Source organism: Erinaceus europaeus, chromosome 1 (genome assembly GCF_950295315.1).
Source record: "Erinaceus europaeus chromosome 1, mEriEur2.1, whole genome shotgun sequence".
In the NCBI taxonomy this organism is placed as follows: Eukaryota; Metazoa; Chordata; class Mammalia; order Eulipotyphla; family Erinaceidae; genus Erinaceus; species Erinaceus europaeus.
Genome location: NC_080162.1, coordinates 117,995,658 through 118,020,152, shown reverse-complemented (window position 1 = coordinate 118,020,152; position 24,495 = coordinate 117,995,658). Strand labels below are relative to the sequence as shown.

Sequence of the window (24,495 nt, the reverse complement as noted above, 5' to 3'; positions counted from 1 at the left end):
CGAACCGGGATCCTTATGCCGACCTTGTGCTTTGCGCCACCTGCGCTTAACCCGCTGAGCTACAGCCCGACTCCCCAGTGTTTCCTTTTTATAAATAAAATTAAAACCATTAAAAGGAGGTTTTCTTACTGGCCTGAGAATGGAATAGTGGATATATGAGTTTGATCCCTGGCTTCATATGTACCAGAGTAGTATTCGGATTCTCTTTCTCTATGATAAATACATGAAGCTTTTAAAATAAAATGGTATGAATTAAAAAAAAAAAAAAGTATGGTAGATATCCAGCAAGGGCGTCGGTTTAGGATTTGATGGGGTCTTGGTTTAGTTCGAAGGAGAGTGTGTAGTTTATTTCCGCCCGAACTTGCCGCCATGGCCGGGTAAAAGCACGTAATGCATTCTGGGTAATGTAGTCAGTAAGTACGGAGCCCACTAAAATCATAGAGAGGAGAGCACCACCAAAACGTGATTTTAAAACACTTGTAGGAATCACTCTAGAGTGGACAGAAAGTTAGATAGATATTTTTAGCGTACATCTTCTGGGGAAGCATCCCGCTTCGTGTCTCTTAGTGTGTTTTCTTTTCTTTCTTTTTTTTTTTTTTGGTGGTGGTGGTGGTGGTGGTGGTCTTGAGCTCTGTTCTTAGTGTGTTTTCTGTTCGTTTGTAGCCAGCCCCTGACCTCGACACCTCACTTCCCGAATCTCAGGCCGTGCACTTCCGGTGATCCTCCCCCGGGACGTCAGAGCGGCGACGGCGATAGGGGTGGGGGACTGTGAGGAGACTGCGTCTCGGTTCCAACGTTCCCTGGGCGGAGTGGTTTCCGCGAAGGCACCATCATGGTGAGTGGGGGCCGGGGGCTGAGACGGGGGTCGGGGACAGACGCGGAGGCTCGACCGGATCAGGACGGCTGCTGACCCCGAGTCGCAGCGCCCCACCGCCGCCCGCTCGTCCCGGCGCTGTGGGCCGCCACGGCCGGATGGAAAGGCGGCGTCCGCCTAGGTGCCTCGCGGCGGGTCGTGTCGTTGCGGTTTTCCACGGACGCCGGCTTGCGGAAGGCTGCTCAGGGGCCGCAGCCGGGACACGCTGAACTTGTCTTCTCTCTCGGGCTCCTCAAAGTCTGCGGGAAAGAGAACAGGCCTGGCACCTGTTTGCTGACTCATTTTCCTGCGTCCTCCTGCCGACACACACGCCCCCAATCCCACAATCACTCGTACCACTTTTTTATTTAATATATTTGTTTGTTTGTTTATTAGAGAGAGAGAGAGAGAGAGACTGACTGACCAGAGGGCTGCTCAGCACTGGCTGATGGAGGTGCGAGGGATTGAAACCTGCGACTTTGGAGCCTCAGGCCTGAGAGTCTGCAGAACTATGATGCTTTCTCCCCAGTCCCACTTGTATCATTATTAGGGGAATCTCTTACAGGGGTTTGTTGTCACGAGGCTACGTTTCCCCAGACTCTGTTACACACCATTTCTTTCTTTCTTTGCTTTTTTAATAGTTATTTATTTTCCCTTTTGTTTCCCCCCCTTTTTTTTATTTTTGTAGTTATTGTTGCTGATGTCGTTGTTAGATAGGACAGAGAGAAATGGAGAGAGGAGGGAGAGAGAAAGATAGACACCTGCAGACCTGCTTCATCACTTGTGAAGCGACTCCCCTGCAGGTGGGGAGCCGGGGGCTCGAGCGGGGATCCTTTGAGCCGGTCCTTGCGCTTCACGCTACGTGCACTTAACGCGCTGTGCTACCGGTTTACTGCTCAGCTTTGGCTGATGGTAGTACAGGGGATTGAACCTGCGACTTTGGAGCCTCAAGCATGGTTCTTTGTAGAACCATTAAGCTGTCTACCCCCGCCCCACACCTTTTCTATAAAAATATCAATTAAAAACACTTATTTTGCTTATTAAAAGAAGGAAAACAAAGAAAGACCAGAGCATGGGTCTGCCAGCAGCCTGGCACTCACAGTGTTGGGGTTTAAGCCCAAGCCTTAGGATTCCACTCCACCTTCTGAGCTGCCTCTCCTGCTGCCTGCTGAGATGGTTAAAGAAATGAAAACAAACCCGTAATAAGGGAATTACTATGAAGCCACGGAAGACCCTGAATACTTAAGGAATCTGGGGAAAGAAGAGGAAAAGTGAAGGCATAATGTTACCAGACTTCAAAATGCACTTACAGAGGACATTAATTGAAATGTGATATTGGAATTAAGTAGACCAACAGACCAGTGGGATAGAATTGAGACCTCAGAAATAAACATACGAATATTTCAACCCCTTTTTTTTTTAACCAGAGCACTGCACAATTCTGGCTTATCGTAGTGCAGGGGATTGAACTTGGGACTTTGGGGCTTCAATTAATTATTAATAATTGTTTACAAGCATGAGAGAAGGGCAAACAGGAGGAAAGGGAACCAGAATTATAATCTCTCTATTCAGTAATGAGAGAAAAAATATGAGCCAGAACTACCTTCAGGCATGGGTAATGCTAGGATTCAAACTTGGGACCTCTTGCCTAAAATTTGGATGCTTTATCCACTACAACCTCAGCCAGACTATAATATAAAAGTTTTTTTTGCTTGTTTTCTTCTTGTGAGTGTCAGCACTGTTAGAGCAGAGGGTGTATTAGTTTTTAGTAAACAAGTATCGTGGGCAAGGGATAGATAGCATGGTGGTTATGCAAAGAGACTCTCATGCCTGAGGCTCCAAAGTCCCTGGTTCAGTCCCCTGCACCACCATAAACCAGAGCTGAGCAATGCTCTGGTAAAAACAAACAAAAAAAAAAATCAATTATCACTAGAGTGATCTTTCTTGGGAGTCTAGATAATAGATTTTTATTTTTTTTCTTTATTTTTAAAATTTTATTTATTTTTGCCTCAATGTTTTATCACTGGGACAGTGCCTGCACTATTAATCCACTGTTCCTGGAGGCTATTTGCCCCATTTTTGTTGCCCTTGTTATTTTCATTGTTACTGCTGTTATTGTTATTGGATAGGACAGAGAGAAATGGAGAGAGGAGGGGAAGACAGAGGGAAAGGTAGATACCTGCAGACCTGCTTCACCGCTTGTGAAGCAACCCCGCCTCTTCAGGTGGGGAGCCAGGCAGTCCTTGTGTTTCACACTGTGTGCTTAGCCCATTGTACTACCACCTAGCCCCCAGTTCTTTCTTTTTTTATTGAGGGAATTAATGGTTTACAGTCGACAATAATATACAGCAGTTTGTACATATGTAATATTATTAAGTTTTCTGTATCATAGTTCAACTCTCTCAAAGTCCTCTGCCAACATGTTCTAGGACCTGAACACTCCCACCACTCACCTCAGAGTCCTTTACTTCGGTGCAGTACACCAAACCCAGTCCGAGTTCTGCTTTGTGTTTTCTTTTTTCTTTTTTTTTATTATTAAATATTTATTTATTTTCCCTTTTTGTTGTCCTTGTTTTAGTTATTATTGTTGTTATTGATGTCATTGTTGCATAGGACAGAGAGAAATGGAGAGAGGAGGGGAAGACAGAGAGGGAAAGACGCCTGCAGACGTGCTTCACCGCTTGTGAAGCTACTCCCCTGCAGGTGGGGAGCCAGGGGCTCGAACTGGGATCCTTACGCAAGTCCTTGTGCTTTGCGCCATGTGCACTTAACCCGCTGAGCTACCGCCTGATTCCCTGCTTTGTGTTTCCTTATTTTTCAACTACTTTTGTTTATCTATTATTGATTATTTAATAATGATCAACAAGATTGTGGGATAAGAGGGGTACAATTCCCACAACCAGAGTGTCATATCCCATCCCCTTCATTGGAAGGTTCCCTGTTCTTTATCCCTCTGGGAGTATGGACCAAAGGTCTCTAAGAAGCACAGTAGGTGGGAGGTCTGGATTCTGTAATTGCTTCTCCACTGAACATGGGTGCTGTCAGGTTGATCCGTACCCCCAGCCTGTCTCTGTCTTGTGGAGTAGGACTCTGGAGAGGTGGTGTTCCAGGACACATTGGTGAGGTCATCTGCCCAAGGAAGTCGGACCAGCATCATGGTATTATTTTTCAACCTATGTCTATGAATGAGATCATCCCACAGCAGATATTTAAAAAAAAAAAAAAAAATATATATATATATATATATATATATATATATATATATATATATATATTATCAGAGAGAGGAAGAACCAGTCAAAGAAACCATCTGCTGGGAATATGGCAGAAATAGGAGCATTTTAGGTGTATTAGTCTAAAGAAGAACTAAACAAAGTTAATAAAAACAGGGTGCCCAGTTTTATATTTTAATAAGATCATACGATCCCAAAATGGTAGAGAATAAATCAAATAAATGATACTGGACAGAAATGATGGTGAAAACAAATAGTATTTCTAGTGTTACAGGAGGAATTCAGTCAGACCACTCTGATTCAGAATCTTGGTACATTTTATTCTTTGAAAACATTCAATAGCATTGATATGAAGAAATGTCCTTCTGCTCTCACACCAATTTCTCTTCCCCCTTTCCAGTTCTCTTTCAACATGTTCGACCACCCGATTCCCCGGGTCTTCCAGAATCGCTTCTCCACGCAATACCGCTGCTTCTCCGTGTCCATGTTAGCAGGGCCTAATGACAGGTCAGATGTGGAGAAAGGAGGGAAGAGTATGTGCTTGTTTTTATTTTGAATAGTAATTTTCCTCCTTAGCCTGCATTGTCTGTAGCCTTCCACCACCCTTATTTTGTATGTGTAGCTAACCACAAGAAAATTATTCCTTGCCCAAGACTTGCTAAGAGTGATGGTGCTGGTGTTTAGAGTTATGATGTGACACACATAACTACATATGACTAGATTTCTTCTAACTAGTAGCTAATCAGCTCCCTCAAGTAAATTATAAGAAGTAATTTAAAGCACATAAGATTGATTTTGGGAGTCGGGCTGTAGCGCAGCGGGTTAAGCGCAGGTGGCGCAAAGCACAAGGACCGGCATGAGGATCCCGGTTCGAACCCCGGCTCCCCACCTGCAGGGGAGTCTTCACAGGCGGTGAAGCAGGTCTGCAGGTGTCTGTCTTTCTCTCCTCCTCTCTGTCTTCCCCTCCTCTCTCCATTTCTCTCTGTCCTATCCAACAACGACAACAACAATAATAACTACAACAATAAAACAACAAGGGCAACAAAAGGGAATAAATAAAATAAATATTAAAAAAAAGAAAAAAGAAAAAAAAATAGATTTTTTTTTTTTGCCTCCAGGGTTATCACTAGGACTCAGTGCCTGCGCTACAAATTCACTGCTCCTGGAGGCCATTTTTTTCCCCATTTTCTTATTGCCCTTGCTGTCTATCGTTGTTGTTGTTGTTGTTATTGCTGTCATTGTCAGATAGGACAGAGAGAAATTGAGAGGACAGGAAGATGGGGGAGAGAAAGATAGACACCTGCAGACCTGCTTTGCCACTTGCAAAGTGATCCCCCCTGCAGGTGTGAGCTGGGGGCTCGAACCAGGATCCTTACACTGTCCTTTCGCTTTGCGCCATGTGCGCTTAACCTGCTGCACTACCGCCTGGCCCCGGAACACGTAAGATATATATTTTTTCTTTTTTTTTTTTTATATTTTATTTATTTATTCCCTTTTGTTGCCCTTGTTGTTTTATTGTTGTAGTTATTGTTGTTGTTGTCGTTGTTGGATAGGACAGAGAGAAATGGAGGGAGGGGAAGACAGAGAGGAGGAGAGAAAGACATCTGCAGACCTGCTTCACCGCCTGTGAAGTGACTCCCCTCCAGGTGGGGAGCCGGGGTTCGAACCGGGATCCTTATGCCGGTCCTTGTGCTTTGCGCCACCTGCGCTTAGCCCGCTGCACTACAGCCCAACTCCCACGTAAGATATTTTATGAAAGATTAGTATTGGGCCAGGTGGTGGCACACATGGTTAAATGCACACACTGGGTTCAAGCCCCTGGTCCCCACCTGCAGGGATAGCCTAAAATGTGCTGGTGAATATCTTTAAAAAATAATTGCATTTTGGCTTTTTTTGTGTTCATTTATATTTTCTAAATCGTTCTTTAATATTCTTTCCACAGTAATTATGCCACCCTCAGCCCTCGATCAACTCAGTAAGTATTTTTGTGACTCTAGAACTGAGGTAAAGTAAGTATGAATGCCAGAGACAAGCACCTCCACATGTAGAGGGGAATTGCTCCTGGGAAGTGCATGCTCAGCAAGGAGAGGTGGAGCCAATCCAACCCAAGGGCTTGTGAGTTTTCAGCTCTACATCTGTCCTTTGTGAGGGGGTTCCCACATTCTTGATACTTCAAGCCAATGTCTCAGATTCCCATCAGGACTCAAGGAAAGTGAGGGTTGGTTCTTTTCACAGTGCTGGGCAGCTGATAGTGTTACTGAGCTCATTGAGTTTTTCCCTAAAAAAGTGTGTTTAACTTCTAAGAGGATGCTTCGTTGCCGAACTCTCATTTCCTCCCCAACCATCTTGCCTGAGTTCTAGACCTGTCTTTCTAATTCCCTCTTGGTTACAGAAGGAACACCCATTCCCATTATTTCCACTTCTGCTTCTGGTAGGAGATGCCACTTCTAGAGGCTCAGCACCATCAGTCACTTTCTGGTCAAACTTGTTATTTGATCTATTTCACCAGAATCTCCTTTTATTTCTTCTTCCACCCCCCCCAACACTTTTTTTTTTTTTTTTAAGTTCACAGACTTAGTTCTAAGTTCACAGACTTAGTCCCAGTAACTAAGTATTTAAGCTGGATTTACCTGCCATTCTTGGACTGGGCATGTCACTGAGCCTTTGTTCTTTAGTTCCAAGTAGATAAAAGGATTATTGATGGTGCCTACCTCACTATCTGGAAGACTGCTCAAGAGTGGTCAAGCATTTTACCTACTTCAGTCCATATCAGTTTCCTTCTCCAGATCCCAGACTTTCTTACTATTGTGGCTACCAGGGTTATCACTGAAGCTTGGTACCTACATGATGACTCCATCACTACTGGAGGTCTTTCCTTTTTCCCCCCTCTTTTTCTGATAGAGATAACACAGTACCTCAAGTAGAAAAGTCTTTTGCATAGGCACTCTGCTATCTTTCTGGTCTGAATATTGGGTTTTGCTTCATGTCCTTTTACTGCTCCTATACTCCTGGGTATACTGCTAGCCCTCCATGCAGCCTCATCTTAAGAGGTGGCTGTATTGAGAAAATACACCATGGCATGACCCTCCTGGGAGCCCACCCCTCCCCATCAGTGCTGCACAATTTCTCTGTGCCATCTCATGTAATTACTTGTTGTTCCACTGGGCTTCTGTTCTATCTGTGCTTAGGCTTGGATAGTAGCTTCTACCTGGAATTCCTCTGCCCACTGAGGCTTACCCCTGGGTGCCCACGTTTGCCCACACACACACACACACACACGCACAACTTTATATTTCTAAATATCTTTGGAGGAAGGGGTTTTGTGCAGCACAAGGTTGGCACTAAAAATATTTTCTTTTAACAGCTGAGTAATTTTAGAAAATCGTAAGTATAAACGAGTGTGTACTCCCAAGCCAAACATTCTCTGAGCTCCTTGGATTTAAGCATTGTGTTCTTGCAGGGAGCATGGGAATCATGTGATTTTTAACAAGAGGTTAAAAATCACATGGGTTCAAGTGCCTGCTCTTGGGGCAAGGCTGTCTGGAGCTGTGATAGGTACCTCAGGAGGCCATTTTCTATGGGAGGGGGTTCTAGGTAAATAGCATCTCTCTCTCTCTCTCTCTCTCTCTCTCTGAGAACCCATACCTCATAGCTTCTCTCTTCTCTTTTAGGCCGACTGAACATTACCTACCCCATGCTGTTCAAACTGACTAACAAGAACTCAGACCGCATGACACACTGTGGTGTGCTAGAGTTTGTGGCTGATGAGGGCATATGCTATCTCCCACACTGGGTGAGTAGGACCATACCAGTCTGAGAATCTGTATTCCTTTACCAGTTGTGGGATTATGTCCTCATCACGTCCAGTATGTGTGCCAATCTTGTTTCCTGAGTGTCATGGCTGGAGAACAGTATAAGAAGAGCAGGTATTACCTTAGACATCAAATTTGGCTGTGGACACAAGGTTTCCTTGCCCAGAGTGGGCATCCTTTTCCCTGATGGTTGCCCAGTAGTGTGGTAGTGTTAGAAATACAGCCAGTCTGGGGCCAGGCGGTGGCGCATCAGGTTAAGTGCACATGGCGCAAAGCGCAACCAGTGTAAGGACCCCAGTTTGAACCCCCTGCAGGGGAGTTGCTTCAGAACCAGTGAAGCAGGTGTACAGGTATCTATCTTTCCCTCTCTCTGTCTTCCCCTCCTCTCTCCATTTCTCTCTGTCCTATTCAACAATGACGACATCAATAATAACTACAACAATAAAACAACAAGGGCAACAAAAGGGAATAAATAAATATTTAAAAAAGAAAGGAAGAAATATAGCCAGTCTGTTTATCTGCAGTTTATCTTGATCAGACTTTAGGAGTCATGGAGTAGAAGTCTTTTTGAAGTGGCCTACTACAGACATCAGATTTTTATACATCTTTCTGCACAGTTTTAGTAATTTCCTCTCCTAATTTTGTCACAACACTGTGTTTAAGAATTGTAACTGAATCTTTCCACACTGTTCAGCTTCATTGCCATGGAACTGAAGCTTATTTTTGCACCTAGACTGTCTGAGTGTGTAAGGGCTACACCATTGCAGAACTGGATCCAGTATGAACTGTGAGCGTCCAGAGTATGCTCTGGTGACATCCAGTTCAAGAAACAAGCAGAGCACGCTGAAATTTCAGGGAAAAGACTATGCTCCATGCCTTTTATGCCATGTGGACAGGCGGGCAGGGAGAACTAAGAGGGACAGTGTGGGCTACAGCCACCTGCACCACTACCACCTCAGTTGATTCACCACTGTGTACCCAGTACACTGATGCACTGCAGTCTCCATCTCTCAGCACTGTCTTCCATAAAGGGGAACAGTTGTCAATTTTTTTAACCAGTGGGCCCTTTGTTTTAATAAGATTTCATACAGAATCTCCATGTTTAGGACAGTTTGCAAAGAAGATGCTCTGGGTAACAGGCCTGTTTGATTCCCTCTCCTCTCCCCTACCTCCTCACCCCAACTCTGACATGCTTGGTTTAAAGAAAGCCAAAGAGGGACATAGGTGCTCTGTGGGCTTTGAGTATGTCATTATGTTTGACAGACCTTCAGGTTGGGTGTGTATGATGTAGGGAATGCAACCCAGCCCCTTGCCACCAGGAAAATGTTCCAAAGGAATAACATTGCCTCTCCTGTAGGTCCTTTCTGTGTGATCATCAAACTTGCAAAAAGAGTCATGTTTTTGAGATATGTGAATAGGGTTTCAAGGCTTCTTCTCTGACAGTGGGTTTCCTTCTCATTTTCTCCTGGAAATGACCAACCTCTCAAACCTAAGTCCTCCTGGTGCTAAACCTGACTTGCTACTCCCCCACAGAAGCCTTCTGCTGCTCTGTTATATTTACCCTTAGTCTCTCTCATGCCCACACACATTTCAAAAACCAGCCCTGAGCACCTCTTTGCTGTCTATAAGTCTGCTGGTCACCCTTAGACTCAAGGCCATAAGACCTTGTCTTTATCAAGCAAAACATAGTACTTGTCAGTGACAGTTTCCTGATGCCACTCTAGACCATAGAGGTGCCTCTGTGACCCTTCTGTGAAAGTAAGAGGTTGAGGCTCCAAAGTCCCAGATTCAGTCCCCTGTACCACCATAAGCCAAGCAGTGCTCTGGTAAAAGAGAGAGAGAGAGAGTTAGAGGAAGGAGGAATAAAGGAGACACTATCTTAAAAGGTTCTCTCCAACCCATGGACTTGGAATTTGGGTGTCCCTTTGTCCAAACTCTTAGACTTCTCTGAATCAGAAAACTAACCAAATCCCTTTTGCTAAGAAATGTCATGTTCAAGGAAAGTCTTTTTGAGTAGCCAGGGAGCCATGGGTCATAGGCTGTTGGCCCCTGCCGCTTCCTAGACTGGCTTCCCAGTTATTGTCAAGAGCAGGTGGTTGCCTACAGTTTCCTATCTACTGCTGAAGAAAGAGACTAAAGGGTTCCCTCCACCCTGGCAGGTATGTATTTCTTGTTGGCTGACTGGTGGAGCTGCCAGATTTCTACAGGGTAACTCAGCTTGTACTAGGTGCTGGCTTTCTAGTACCTGAGGCCTTGACTTAATGGCCTAGATGGAGATTCTTGCCCATAGTCCTTGGGTTATTGCTTGTTTGTTTTTTCTTTTAACACTTTAAAGGGAGCCAGGCAGTGGCACACCTGGTAAATAAGCGCACACACTGCAGTGCACAAGGAACCGGGTTTAAGCCCCTGGTACCCACCTGCAGGGGGAAAGCTTCACGAGTGGTGAAGCAGAGCTACAGGTGTCTCTCTTGTTTCTCCTCCCCCCCTCCCAATTTCTCTCTGTCTCTACCCAATAATAAATCAGTAAAAATTAAAAAAAAGAAAACTTCACAGATTGGTGTGTTAGCTTTGCTCAAGAGCCGTGCTAATCGTTTCCAATTTTAGTATATGTGCTGCTGAAGCAAGGAAAGTGAAGCATTTGTGAAGGGCTATAATGTCTGAGGTGAGCTTTAGGACAGTGAATCCACACTGGCAGAAAGTGGGGCTTATAAATCCAATGAGATAGGTCCAGCAATAGTGCAGTGGGTTAAGCGCACATGGTGTGAAGCGCAAGGACCAGCATAAGGATCCTGGTTCGAGCCCCACCTCTCCACCTGCAGGGGGGTCACTTCACAGTGGTGAAGCAGGTCTGCAGGTGTCTTATCTATCTCTCCCCCCTCTGTCTCCCTTCCTCTCTCTGTCCTATCCAACAACAACAACATCAGTGATAACAATAATGAAAACAAGGGCAACAAAATGGGGAAAATGGCCTCCAGGAGTGGTGGATTCATAGTGCAGACACCAAGCCTCAGCAATAACCCTGGAGACAAAAAAAAAAAAAAGTGATGAGGTGAAAGGCAGTGAGATTGCTCACTGGATAGGGCATATGCCTTGCCATGTGGGCCACCAGGTTCCAGCCCCAGCACCACATGGGAGGTGCTGTGGCACTAGAAGAAGCCAGTGGTGTCTCTTATCTGAGCAATAGAGCAACCCAGAGCAGTGAAGCCATGTGAGCATGAGGCCCAGTTCCACAAAATAGTTGGGATGGATGGGTGGAGGATGATTGGGGTGGGGGAAGAGATGGACCATTACGTGATTTTTTCTTTTTAATATTTATTTTTCATATATAAAATTATTTACTATATATAGAGAGGGGGAGATCGAGACAGCCACACCTGCAATACTGCCTCACCTCATGAAGCTATTCCCCCTACAGGTGGGTATGTAGGGAAAACTAGTTCCTTGCACAATGTAACATTTAACCAGGGGCACCACCACCCAACCCCTGATTATTTTGTATTTTAATTTTTTTATTGAAGTAACAGTTTATAAGACTGGGGGTTTCTTATTTTACTTTGGGGGGGGGCTGCCAGGGTTATCACTGAGGCTGTCTGCTGACATGATTTAACTGCTGCTAACAGACTTTTTTTTTTTTAGGGCACAAGTTTCTGTCTCTTAATGTATGTTAGCCACTTAAACCATACCCACACCTCCACCCTTAAAATTCCTCTCTCTTTCTACTTCTGTATATTTTAAATTTAAAGGACTGAGAGATAGTTCAGTAAAGTGCATACTTCACATAAAAGTTCAAGTTCCCAGCACCACATGGGAGCACCATGCATAGCATCAGAGAATGAGCAGTGTTGTGGTCTCCCTTTCTCCCTCCCTCTCTCCCTTAAAAAGGGAAAAGATGGGGCCAGCAAAATAGATCTCTTGCACTGTGCAAGACTCAGCTGTGAGCCCAACTCCCATAGCAGTGGTGTGTGTATATCTCTGTCATTGTCTAAATAAAATGAGAAAAGATGTTGACTGCAAGCAGTACATGAATCTCGCCATGGTGAGCAATTAAATAAGAAAGGAAGCAAAAAGCCACAAAAAAATTCTTGTTTTGTGGTTCGGGAGGTGGCACAGTGGCTAAGGAACTAGACTCAAGCATGAGGTCATGAGTTCAGTCCCCAGCAGCACATGTACCAGAGTGATGTATGGCTCTTTCTCTTTCTCCTATCTTTCTCATTACTAAATAAATAAAATCTTTAATTAAAATTTTTGTTTGTTTGTTTCTGACCCCATCATCTTGACTCACACCCCCAAGTCCCACCTTGGTCCCTATAGGCCTGGCATACATAGTTTTACTTCTCTTTCTCCCTTTCATTCTGCAGCTAGTGTCCATCTGGAAGGATAGTTTAATAGAAGCATGGGTTGTTTTGTTTTTCCATTTTGTATGGCCCCTATCTAGCAGACATTTCTAGGGACCTCTTCTGTACAAGCTAAACCAACCCGGTGCTCAGTTACTTCAAGTGCATCTCTACTTTCCATGGGCTCTGTAAGTTGGGTATGAAGTAGCTTAAAAGTGTGGGGGAGGGGTGGCTGAACTTCCCTAGGGAAATGCTCTCCCTCAAGAGGTCCCTGGGAACTGTCTCCAAGGCCACTGGAAATGCTCCTATTGCACCTGACACAGCCTCTCAAATACCCCTGTTGGTCTTCTTTCTTCCACATCTCTGTCTTCTTTCTCCTACTTACATAAAATCACAAATGGCTTACTTGTTCCCAAGTTCTCATTTTCACTTTTCTAGTGGAGACCCAAGGAAGAAACCATGTAAGTGTCAGACTTTGATCTATCCCATGTATAGGTTGATGGCAGTCCTGCTGGCCACATGGTTTCCAGGATCCTCATAAGACCTTGTTCCTTTAGATGATGCAGAACTTGCTGTTGGAAGAAGGAGGCCTGGTTCAGGTGGAGAGTGTCAATCTTCAAGTGGCTACGTACTCCAAATTCCAGCCTCAAAGTCCTGATTTCCTGGATATCACCAACCCCAAAGCAGTGTATCCTTTTGAAATAAGGAGTCTTCTGAACAAAAGGGGTGTTCTGCCAGTTGATAAATAACAGATACTTTGTTGATATGTGCTACACATTTCTTATAATTGAATTTGTGATTTGAGAATAGTGGCCTCCAGCCAGCACTTTAGCAGTATCTCTTAACCCTGAGCCTGGGCAGATACTCTAGGTGTTCTTTTCCCCTACCCCCTTGAGGCCCCTGGCATCCAAATTTAGCAAGGAACTCATTATTCAGCCTAACCTACCCAGGCTGTGAACTTTTTTCATTCCAAGCCAGTGGGGATCACGACTAAGTGTATTTTTTATCAGCCAAAGGAAAGCAAAGATGTTAGATCCTTGTGGGTTTTCTGTGAACTTTAGCCAGACAGGCTTGTTTATGACATATGTAAATTTGTGTTTCAGTATCAGCATACTTTGCTGTCCCTGACATTCTTAAGTCTCTCACTAAAACTTGATTCAGATGTAAGGTACCCATATAACTATGATGCCTTGACTGTGTGTGTTTGCAGATTAGAAAATGCATTGAGAAACTTTGCCTGTCTGACCACCGGTGATGTTATTGCCATCAACTACAATGAGAAGGTGAGTATCTTAGCCACAGGATCAGAAATGCTTGGCATCCATTTTGCATAAGTTACACCAAACAATGAGCCACCCACCATGAACTTTCCTGGATTTGAATGGGTTGGTTTAGGAAGGAAGGAAGGGGCCTGCAATGCTTCACCACTCCTGAAACTTCCCTACTGCTGGTGGGGATAGGGATCTAAGTAGCTCTACCAGGTATGCTACTTTGTAGTCCTTGGGAGTTCTTTTTAAGCATGGTATACCTAGATTCTACCAGCTAATTGCTGCCTTCTATTTCCTTTTTGTTGCTGTTGTCACCTGGGGTTTACCACTCCTAACTGATTTTTTTCAGATAGAGGCAGAAAGAAAGATCCCAGAATTTATCTTCAGCACCACCATAAGCCAGAGCTCTTCTAGTTACAATAAAGCAAACAAATAAACTGCTTTTACTACTTATAGTATATTGGTATACCACGCAGTGTGTGTTTCTTTCTTTGTTTTAATATTTTACTCATTTATTTTTAGTGAGACAGATAAAGACCAGAGCACTGCTCACTTCTGGCTTATAATGGTGCTGGGGATTGTACCTGAGACTTCAGAGCCTCAGGCATGAAAGTCTTTTGCAGAACCATTATGTTGTCTCCCTGAGTCCCACCTAGCATACTTTCTTTCTATTTCTGGTTGTAGTACTCTTGGTTTTATGATCCACTGTTAGTTGTGACTTGTAATTTGAAAACACTTCTGTAAAGAACAGGGAGATAGAATGTGTGCATAAAGCCCTAAGTTTACCACCAGCCCACATAATAGCAACAAAGATAAGCAAATGGAACTCTGAGGAAAGGACATAAAGATTGGGGTTAGGGCTCAGCAGTGGAGTTGTCTCACATGCATCAGACCGTAGGATTAATTCCTGGCACCATACTAAAACACCAATATATATTGTAAAAAGATGACTATGGGGCAGAGGTAGATCATCCCTGAGGCTCCAAAGTCCAGGTTCAAGCCCCTGCACCACCATAAGCCAGAGCTGATCAATGCTCTGGTAAAAAAAAAAAAAAAAAAAACTATGGGGAGGCCAGGTGGTGGTGCAGCGGTTAAGCACACATGGTATGAAGCACAAGGATCCTGGTTCAAGCCCCCAGCTCCCCACCTCTAGGGGAGTTGCTTCATAGGCAATGAAGCAGGTCTGCAGGTATCTTTCTCTCCCCTCCTCTGCCTTCCCTCCTCAATTTCTCTCTGTCCTACCCAACAATAACAATAATAACAAGAGCAACAAAAATGGAGGGGAAAAATGGCCTCCAGGAACAGTGGATTATGACTATGTTGGGGCTGGGCGGTGGCACACCTGTCTAAGTGCATGTTACCACACACAAGGACCCTAAAGTTTGTTTGTTTGTTTTTTTTAAGTAAATATGTCCATAGCTATGTTGGTGGTAGCAAAACCAATGCAACTAGTCTAGATGTTGTAGACAAATTGTGTTACATCCACACAGTGACATACGAACTCATTTCTATTTGTGTTCTTTTAAATAATAAGGAAGCATAAAAATACATGAAGTACTTTGAGACATCTCACCTTACTGTAGTGGCTTTCCATCTAATGTTGAAAAAAAAATTTTTTTTTTTGCCACCAGGGTTATTGCTGGAGCCCAGTGCCTCCACTACAAATCCATTGCTCCCAGTGGCCATTTCTTCCTTCCTTTTTTTTTCTTTGTATTTTTATTAGAAAGAACAGAAAGAAATTGAGAGGGGAGGAGGAGATAGGGAGAGAGAGAGAGAGAGAGAGAGAGAGAGGGAGACACCTACAGACCTGCTTCACTAGTTAAGTGTCCTCCCTACAGGCAGGGACTAAATGTGTACACTTAACCAGGTGTGGCATTTCCCAGCCCCCCCAATTTTTGTTAAGTGGTTTTAATAAGAAAGAATCAGAGCAACATTCCAGTGGTGCAGGGGATTGAACTCTGGAACTCATACATGCAAATCCTGTACTCTACCACTGAGCCATTTCCATAGCCATGCAAATTGTTACAACCTAGGTGACTAGAAAGAACCTAGAATGGCACAAAGAAAAGTAGGATTGTGTGGCCCAGGAGGCAGTGCAGTGGATAAATCATTGAGCTCTCACACATGTGGCCCTAAATTTGATTGCATGTGTTATTATGCTCTGCTTCTCTTTCCTCCCTCCTATAAACAAATAAATTCTGTTTTGTTTTGTTTTTTTTAATAAATTGTGGGCTAGGGATACAGCAGTCCCAGATTTAATTCCCAGCACCACCATAAGACAGAGCTAAGCCGTGCTATTAAAAAAATGAAAAGAGAAAGAGAGAAAATGTTTAAAAAGTAGATTGTACTACTTTTAGTTCCTGTATTTGTGGACTTTTTTTTTTTTTTGTAGTTTTTTACACCCATGAGATCATCCTAGACAGATAACAACCTATGGCTTCTTTTTTTTTTTTTTAATATTTATTTTATTTATTTATTCCCTTTTGTTGCCCTTGTTGTTTTATTGTTGTAGTTATTATTGTTGTTGTTGGATAGGACAGAGAGAAATGGAGAGAGGAGGGGAAGACAGAGAGGAGAGAAAGACACCTGCAGACCTGCTTCACCGCCTGTGAAGTGACTCCCCTGCAGGTGGGGAGCCGGGGTTCGAACCCGGATCCTTATGCCGGTCCTTGTGCTTTGCACCACCTGCGCTTAACCCGCTGCGCTACAGCCCGACTCCCCCAACCTATGGCTTCTTAGCTTCTTTTAACTGATTTTTGCGTTCTTCCCACAGATCTATGAACTGCGGGTAATGGAGACCAAGCCTGACAAAGCTGTGTCCATCATTGAGTGTGACATGAATGTGAGTAACTTCTCCGCTTTTAGTACACTTGACCCTGAAAGAAGATGGGCTGTCAGTGACCCCTGCAAGGCCAGTATCTGGCAGGGTGTCATTTGGTTCCATTGTTAACAATATTCATGAAATGACAACACTTTAAAAAAAATTTTTTTTTTTAATTTATTGATTGACAAAGACAGAAATTGAGAGGAAAAGGAGAGCTAGAGAGCTGTACTGCTTCACTACTTGTGAAGCTTCCCCCACTGCAGGCAGGAACCAGGGGCTTGAACCTGGGTCCTTGTGTGTGGTAATGGTGCACTTTACAGGGTGCCACCACCACCCAGTTCCTGACAAAACTTTTTAAGTGGATATTAAATAGTGACTGACAGAGAAGAGAAGTCAAGAGAGTAGTGGGTAAAAGGGTTGTAAAAGGGCAATACAGGGGATCCTTGTGAAGTTGGATCTGTGTAGTCTGAACTGTGGATGATGGATTCACCAGTGATAAAATCTAGAGAATATAACATGTACACCAGTAAGAACTCATAAAACTGGGAGTTGGACGGTGGCGCAGCGGGTTAAGCGCAAGGACCCGTGTATGGATCCGGGTTCGAGCCCCCAGCTCCCCACCTGCATGGGAGTTGCTTCACAGGCGGTGAAGCAGGTCTGCAGGTGTCTGTCTTTCTCTCCCTCCTGTCTACCCTTCCTCTCTCCATTTCTCTCTGTCCTATCCGACAACGACATCAATACCACAACAATGTTAAACAAATAGGGAAAATATTAAAAAATTAAGAAAAAAAACTTATAAAACTATGGCAATCTGAGGACTGGGAAGATAGCATATTATGCAAAAGAATTTCATGCCTGAGACATGGATCCCAGATTCAGTCCCAAGTGCCACCGTAAGCCAGAGCAGAATCATTCTCTGATCTTTCTATGTGTACCTCTCTCATCAAAATAAAAATATAAACTACTTAAAGTAAAAAATTTAAAAACAAACAGTGGACGGGAGGTAGCGCAGTGGTGTGTCATTGGACTCTCAAGCATGAGGTTGTGAGTTTAATTCCCAGCAGCATATGTACTAGATTGTTGTCTGGTTCTTTCTCTCTCTCCTCCTATCTTTCCAATAAGTAATCTTAAATAAATTAATTAAATTTTTAAAAATGTCAAGTCTGAATTAGGGCTATGTGTCAACATTGATATCCCGGTGGTGATACTGCACTAATTTGGTAAAATGCTCTGTTGGGGAAATGGGCAAAAGTGTACAAGGCCTCTTTCCATATCATTTCTTTAAATATTGTTATTTGGATGTATGCGAACCTACATTTAAAAAACACAAAAGCTAATGCAGCTCAAGTACGGTCATGTGTCAAGTTTTATTTCATTCTTGGGGTACAGGTGGACTTTGATGCTCCACTGGGCTACAAAGAACCTGAACGACAAGTCCAGCATGAGGAGTCAACTGTAAGTTATTTCTTCAACAGCTGTTCACAAGCCCAGCCCTGTTTTCCTTCTTTTGTGATGATTCTTTTTTTGGGAATACAACCTGCATGTCTTGACCATAGAACCTTTGTCAGCACGACATTCCCTGGTTCTGTGCCAGCCCTTCTGAGCAATCGTGTGACCCAGCTGAGGTTTGATAGCAGCAGTAACATTAAGTGCTCCAAGGGTAAAGCTGAGGTATTCTTGTTAAGAAGTTCATCATCCTTTCTGTCTCCCTGTCAGGAAGGAGAATCTGACCACAGTGGTTATACTGGAGAGCTGGGTTTCCGTGTAAGTACCAGGCCACACATTTACCTTCTGTTCTCCTCCCATGTCATCTGCTCCTAAGTGTCCCCTGCAACATTCTGGAGACTTCAGCAAGAACTGGGCCCCTGAAATACATGTACATCTGTATGTAGCACTTTCTCATATATCAAACCCTTTATATACCCTCACTAAAATCCTCCCTGCAATTCTCTCTTTTTTAAATTTATTTATTTGCCTCCAGGGTGATCACTGGGACTCAGTACCTGTACTACGAATCCACTGCTCCTGGAGGTCATCTTTTCCCATTTTTTTGTTGCCCTTGTTGTTATTTTATTGTTGTTGAATAGGACAGAGAATTTGAGAGAGGAGGGGAAGTAAAGTGGGGGAGAGAAAGATAGGCATCTGTAGACTTGCTTCACCACTTGCAAAGTGACCCCCCTGCAGGTGGGGAGCTGGGACTCGAACCGGGACCCTTATGCCGGTCCTTGGGCTTTACACCATGTGCTTTTAACCCACTGCACTGCTGCCTGGCTCCCTCTCCCCACAATTCTATAAGGCAGTTCTAGCCATTTCTTTAAAAGTTCTAATTCTAAGCAACCAGGGCCCCAAAGGTGGCACAGTAGGTAGTGTTGTACTCTTTTAAGTAAGTTCAATCCCTGGTGTTCCATTTGTCGGAGTGATGCTCTGGTATTCTCTCTTAAAATTTTGAGCTCCCAAGACATTAAAATAATGCAGTGGGTATAAATACTACTCATTACTTAGATCCACTAACTCTATCACATTTTCTTGGTCTCTCTTTTTCTTGGTCTTCACTATTTGAAAGTTGTAATATGATCTTACAATTCCACTACCCTTGGGGGTTGAGGTGATTAATATGAAGACTGGAATACTGAGCTGTGGGCCAAGTCAAGCTGGGAGACCATGAAGAGACTAGGATCAAGGGCCGAGTAGGGGTACATCCAGTAGAACGTGCAATGTGCAAGAATCCAGGCTCAAGCCCTCAGTCCCCAACTGCAGATGGGAAGCTTCATGAGCAGTGAAGCAGTGCTACAAGTATCTACCTTCCTCTGTTGCCTCTTTACAATTTCTGTCTCTACCCAAAAGAAATAATAAATAAAATTAAGAAGAGAGAGAAACTGAGGGCTGCCTCTGGAGGGCAGAGTCCTCAAACCAGGCTGCGTTCAGCTCATAGCAGACTCCTAAGGAGGTAGACAGAGAGCACTGGGATCCCTGCACAGCAACAGCTAGAGAGTAAGCCTCAGCAATATCAGTGAAGCAGACTGAGAAAGGTTCACCTGTGTACTTCTACTTACTACTTCCTGTCTAGGCCTTCTCTGGCTCAGGGAACAGACTGGATGGTAAGAAGAAAGGGGTGGAGCCCAGCCCTTCCCCAATCAAGCCTGGAGATATTAAAAGGTGAGTTGGCCCTCCCTCTGCACCTGATGCAGCCCAGGTCAGGTTTGTGCCAAGAATGGGACATCCTCACTGCAGATCTGAAGACAAAGCCTGATTTTAGCAGGCTGGCAGGGTGTGTTCTCTACCTATCTTCATTTATTGGGCAGAACACAACACTGGCAGAAGCATGCATGTTGGTGCCTTCCTCCACCTACCCCCAGGTTTGCAACTGTTCAGATCTCTTGTCTCCTTAAAGCCTTTCTGATTCCTATTTAGTAAACCTTTCTAATTTCCCATTTGTAATTTCAAATAATTGAGGTAGCTGCATTGTCTCATCTTCCCTCAAATAGGAAGGAAGAGCTTCCTTAACTAAATGTGCTGCTGTTTGAGCTCTCAGCAGTTTCCTCCATCAGGTGACCCTCACAGTGGTAACAGGAATGAGATGATGTCACCTGTCTGTCCTTGCATGTTAGTGCAAAAGAATTCTATAAAGGCTCTTAAGGTGTGAAACAAGTTTGCCACAAGTATAATGACTTGGGTGATTTGTGAGGTTCGAAGAGAGAGATGTTCTCCAGGTGACCTTAGAGTCTGCAGACCCCTGTCCCTGCTGCCTCCTGCTTCCCTCCAAGAGAGATGCTGAGAATCACTAGAGAGTGGGCCTAAGGCTAAGGTAGAGTTCAGCCATGATCCCTAAGTGAAATTTTGCCAAGAGGATACTGGTCATCCCTTCAACATTCCCTTGACTGTCAAAAGTAAATTGTAGTCCTCTCCCCGCCTGCCCCACCCTCCAAGAATTAACATTTTTCCTCTTTCCCTACAGAGGAATTCCCAATTATGAATTTAAACTTGGTAAAATCACTTTCATTAGAAATTCACGGCCTCTGGTCAAAAAGGTGGAAGAGGTGAGTTTATTTCATGGTATAATAAGTTTATTTGATAGCAACAACTAGGCAAATTCTTTCTTTTCTAAATAAGGGTGTTTTTGTCATATTTGTCCCCATTCCTGGGATCCACCATGTCCCTGGTGGCTTGGTTGTCATGTAGAGGCTGTTGAAGTGAGGAGGCTGCTGCTTTGGTATCACCTGTGATCAACAGGTGGTCAACAGAATACCAGCTCATATGCTTTAAACCACCCCCCTAAAGATTTACTGAATCTTTATGAGAGAATCTCATGAGACAAAGAAAGCAAGCCAAAAGCACATTAGCACTGGGGATTGAACTGAGATCTTTGTCCCCTCAGGCATTCCAATACCACATTAAAAATAATAATAATAAAAGTAATTGACTTGAGACTTTGGAAATAAACATGAAATATAGTTGTAAGTATTTCATATACAGACGAGTAACTGGAGGGCTGGAGAGATAGCATAATTGTTATGTGACAGACTTTCAAACGTGAGGCTAAGAATTTTCAGATGCAATCCCCAGAACCATTATAAGCCAGATCTGAGCAGGGCCCAGTGGTGGTACACCTGACAGTGCACAGATTACAATGCACAAGGACCTGGGTTCAAGCCCTTGGTCCCCACCTGCAGAGGGAAAGCTTTACAAAGCAGTGAAAGTGTTGGGAGGGGTCTCTCTCCCCTCCTACCTCCCCCATCCATCTCAACTTGGGTCTCTATCCAAAATAAAAAAATATTTTTAAATATGTATTAAAACTTAAAAAGTAGGGTCCTGTGAAACAGCTCATTCGGATCGTGTGCTGCTTTGCCATGTGTGCAACACAGATTTGAGCCTGGCCCCCACCACATTGCAGGAAGCTATGGTCTCTTTCTGTGTCCCTCTGCCTCTTTTTTTTTTTTTTTTTTTTTTAATGTAACTGGAAATACTTTATATGGGTGACGAGGTTATAAGTGATTTGAGAAGGCAGTTGTGTATTATTTTTTATTGAAACGAGATGCTTATCCAAAAGGATATCCATTCAACCTGTGGTAGATATACAGTTGTGATTTTGTGGCTTTGTTTCTCAGTTCATAGCTATGCTTTTTATTTGTGTTAGGAATAATGGAGAAGTAAGGAAAAATAGGTGGGTGGTATGTAAGTCAACAGAAAAGGCATACATGTACAAGGAGTTTCTGAAAGGAATATTTTATCTTCCTACCTAGGATGAAGCTGGAGGCAGATTTGTTGCTTTCTCTGGAGAAGGACAGTCACTGCGTAAGAAAGGAAGAAAGCCTTAAGATGGGTCTGTTGGCTGATTGGAAAATAAAAGAATCAATTGCAACATAATGACTTTAATTACTGACTGACAGGAATAAGTCTGTCTCTAGATGCTATTGCTTTAGATTTGTTAGAGTTGCCTAAGAGTTACTGAGTTTCACCTAAAAGTATAGCATTGGGACTTTTTGGTTGGTTGTGTGCTTGCTTTGGGAAGAGAAAAAATCTCAGATTCGGAGGCTTCCTCCTAGTCACTTCTTAATTTCAGCTCTTGGGGGGGGGGGGGAACAGTCTCACTCTCAGCCAAAGTCAAGTTCCCTGATTTCTGACATGAACCAGCTGATGAAGGAGTTTAATTGCTCTAGATTGAAGTATTAGTTCTTTGTCTTTTCTTTTTCTGTGTAGTTTAGACATTGCCTTTGTTCTAGGGAAAAACAGTTTAAATAAATAAATACATACTATAAAAAGTGTTTATCCTATTACTCGCATGCAAACTATTATATTTACTGTTGAGTGTAAAACATTAATTCCCCAATAAAGAAATAAAAAAGGGAAAATAAATATAATAAAATAATTTTAAAATTCTTTTAAAAATTTAAAAATAAAATAAAAAATAAATGACTGCTAAAAAATAATAATAAATGCTATAAATATGGTAATAATAGATAAATGCTAGAGGTATGTTATTTCTCTACCCACTCCCAGTTTTGATGTATTTTATTAAGTTTCTTCTGACCTGTTAATTTTTTATTAGAATTAATTCAGTCTCAGATCTACACTTTCTATAATGTGAGATCTTTTTTTTTTTTAATTTTTAACTTTTTTATATTTATTTATTTTCCTTTTGCCCTTGTTCTTTTGTTGTTGTTATTGTTGTTATGATGTCATTGTTGTTGGATAAGACAGAAAAATGGAAAGAGGAGGGGAAGACAGAGAGGGGGAGAGAAAGATAAGACACCTGCAGATCTGCTTCAACACCTGTGAAGCAATGCCCCTGCAGGTGGGTAGCCCAGGACTGGAACCTGGAGGATCCTTATGTGGTCCTTGCGCTTTGTGCCACTTGCGCTTAACTTGCTGCGCTACTGACCAACTCCCAATGTGAGGTCTTTTGACCTGTTAATCCAGCTATTGTAATCTATTGTTTCTTGAAATAAAATAGGCAATTACTAAACCCTTGATGCATGAATAGGGGTTGGGAGATTGACCAGCATTGACCAGGCAAAGCCTGCTGGCAGGTGCCCTTGGTTTCACCCTGCAATTTAAATCTGGTGAGGGTGCAACTTCTACTCAATATTGATAGAGGCTCCAAGGTCCCAAACAAAACTCTGATCCTTGGGGGTGAATGGGTTCAGTAGGGCCTCCTCCCCCTTGTTCCAGGCCTCTTCCCAACATTAGAGAGAGGATAATCATCATGGTCAGGACTGGCCTCTGTGACCCACTGGCAGTGGATATGGTTTCGGGCACTACAGTGACTTTCCTGACCCTTTACTGAAGACATTAATGAGAGAAACCACAGCGTTTCTCTGTCATACGCAGCATCAGGCGGATTCACTCTACATCTGTGCTACCTCCCAGTCACTTTCTCAGTTTTTTAAATTTATTTATTTTCCCTTTTGTTGCCTTTGTTGTCTTTTTGTTGTTGTAGTTATTATTGTTATTGATGTCATTGTTAGATAGGATAGAGAGTAATGGAAAGAGGAGGGGGAGACAGGGAAAGATAAGACACCTGCAGACCTGCTTCACCGCCTGTGAAAGGACTCCCCTGCAGGTGGAAAGCTGGGGGCTCCAAACCGAGATCCTTAGGCTGGTCCTTGCGCCTTGCGCCAAGTGCGCTTAAGCCGCTGCACTACCACCCGACTCCCACTTTCTCAGTTTTAATAGAAGCCCTCCTCTACTGTTGAGCAACCTCCACTTGGAGGATCACATTCACTACTTTGCCATGATATGTATAATGAAAGTTATATGAAGGTGCTGGCCCAACATTTTTGTCTTTCTAAACAACACAACTATATGTGCAATTAAACCATGTGAGACCCATGTGGGACCCTGACCAATTACTGTACCTGTAAGAAGACCCAGGTTGGAGCCTCGTGTCACCACCTGGGCAGCTCTACAGGGAGGAAACTATAAGCAGTGGAATAGGTGCTGCAGTGTCTCTCTTCCTCTTTCCCTTTCTTTAAAAGGAAAGGAAAAAAAAAAAAGATGCCAGAAATGGGGGAATCCTGCAGACACTGAACTCCAAGGATAACCCTGGTTGGGGGAAAGAAACACCCCTAATTCTTAGCACTTGGACCTACCTTCAGCCAGTCTGACCCAGTCACATACCAGAGGTGGTCTCAGCAGCTTCAGTGTAAGGGGATCTCCAGTAGATAGTTAGGCAAGCAGAAGTTGGAAGAGCCATTGCTTAGGTTTGATAGGGACAGACCTACCAGACTCTGTTTTTGGTGTCTCTTAGGTATCTATTTTTTAACAAAAAACATTTCATGGGGTCCAGGCGGTGGCACAGCAGTTTAAGCACACACATCACTAAGGCAAGGACGAGAGTAAGGATCCCAGTTAGAGCCCCTGGCTCCCTACCTGCAGGGAGTCCCTTCACAGGCGGTGAAGCAGGTGTCTATATTTTTCTCTCCCGTCTGTCTTTCACCTCCTCAATTTCTCTCCTACCCAGCAACAGTAATAACACGGGCAACAAAAAGTGGGGGGGGGGGAATGGCCTCCAGGAGCAGTGGATTTGTGGTGCAGGCACCGAGCCCCCGTGATAACCCTGGAGGCAAAAAAAACAAAAACATTTCTACTAAGAATAAAGGCGGTATTTGTTTAATGGTATTCTGGAGAGAACCAGTGCATACACAGTACCACCTCATGCCTTCCTGACCCTG

General features: G+C 43.6%; 1 protein-coding gene across 3 annotated transcripts; it reads left to right on the top strand.

Moving 5' to 3' along the window:
- Positions 1–678: 678 nt before the first annotated feature.
- UFD1 (ubiquitin recognition factor in ER associated degradation 1) lies at positions 679–22,095 on the top strand. 3 transcript variants are annotated; one of them, XM_007520781.3, is made up of 12 exons: positions 679–835; positions 4,487–4,619; positions 6,029–6,061; positions 7,758–7,879; positions 12,790–12,920; positions 13,443–13,515; positions 16,274–16,342; positions 17,714–17,779; positions 18,041–18,088; positions 19,392–19,480; positions 20,280–20,361; positions 21,565–22,095. In XM_007520781.3, the coding sequence occupies exons 1-12, from the start codon at positions 833–835 to the stop codon at positions 21,637–21,639; spliced, it is 924 nt and encodes a 307-aa protein (XP_007520843.2). In that variant the 5' UTR covers positions 679–832; the 3' UTR covers positions 21,640–22,095. The 3 variants fall into 3 exon arrangements, with proteins under 3 accessions (XP_007520843.2, XP_060051127.1, XP_016042644.1); XM_016187158.2 differs by having other exon boundaries at positions 707–835; positions 4,487–4,593; XM_060195144.1 differs by lacking the exon at positions 20,280–20,361.
- Positions 22,096–24,495: the final 2,400 nt, after the last annotated feature.

Bases quoted from the DNA above. Each gene is read 5' to 3' on its own strand.
- UFD1 (XM_007520781.3), top strand. The intron at 6,062-7,757 runs GTAAGTATTTTT...CTTCTCTTTTAG, and splicing joins CTCAGCCCTCGATCAACTCA to GCCGACTGAACATTACCTAC. The intron at 18,089-19,391 runs GTAAGTACCAGG...CTTCCTGTCTAG, and splicing joins CTGGAGAGCTGGGTTTCCGT to GCCTTCTCTGGCTCAGGGAA.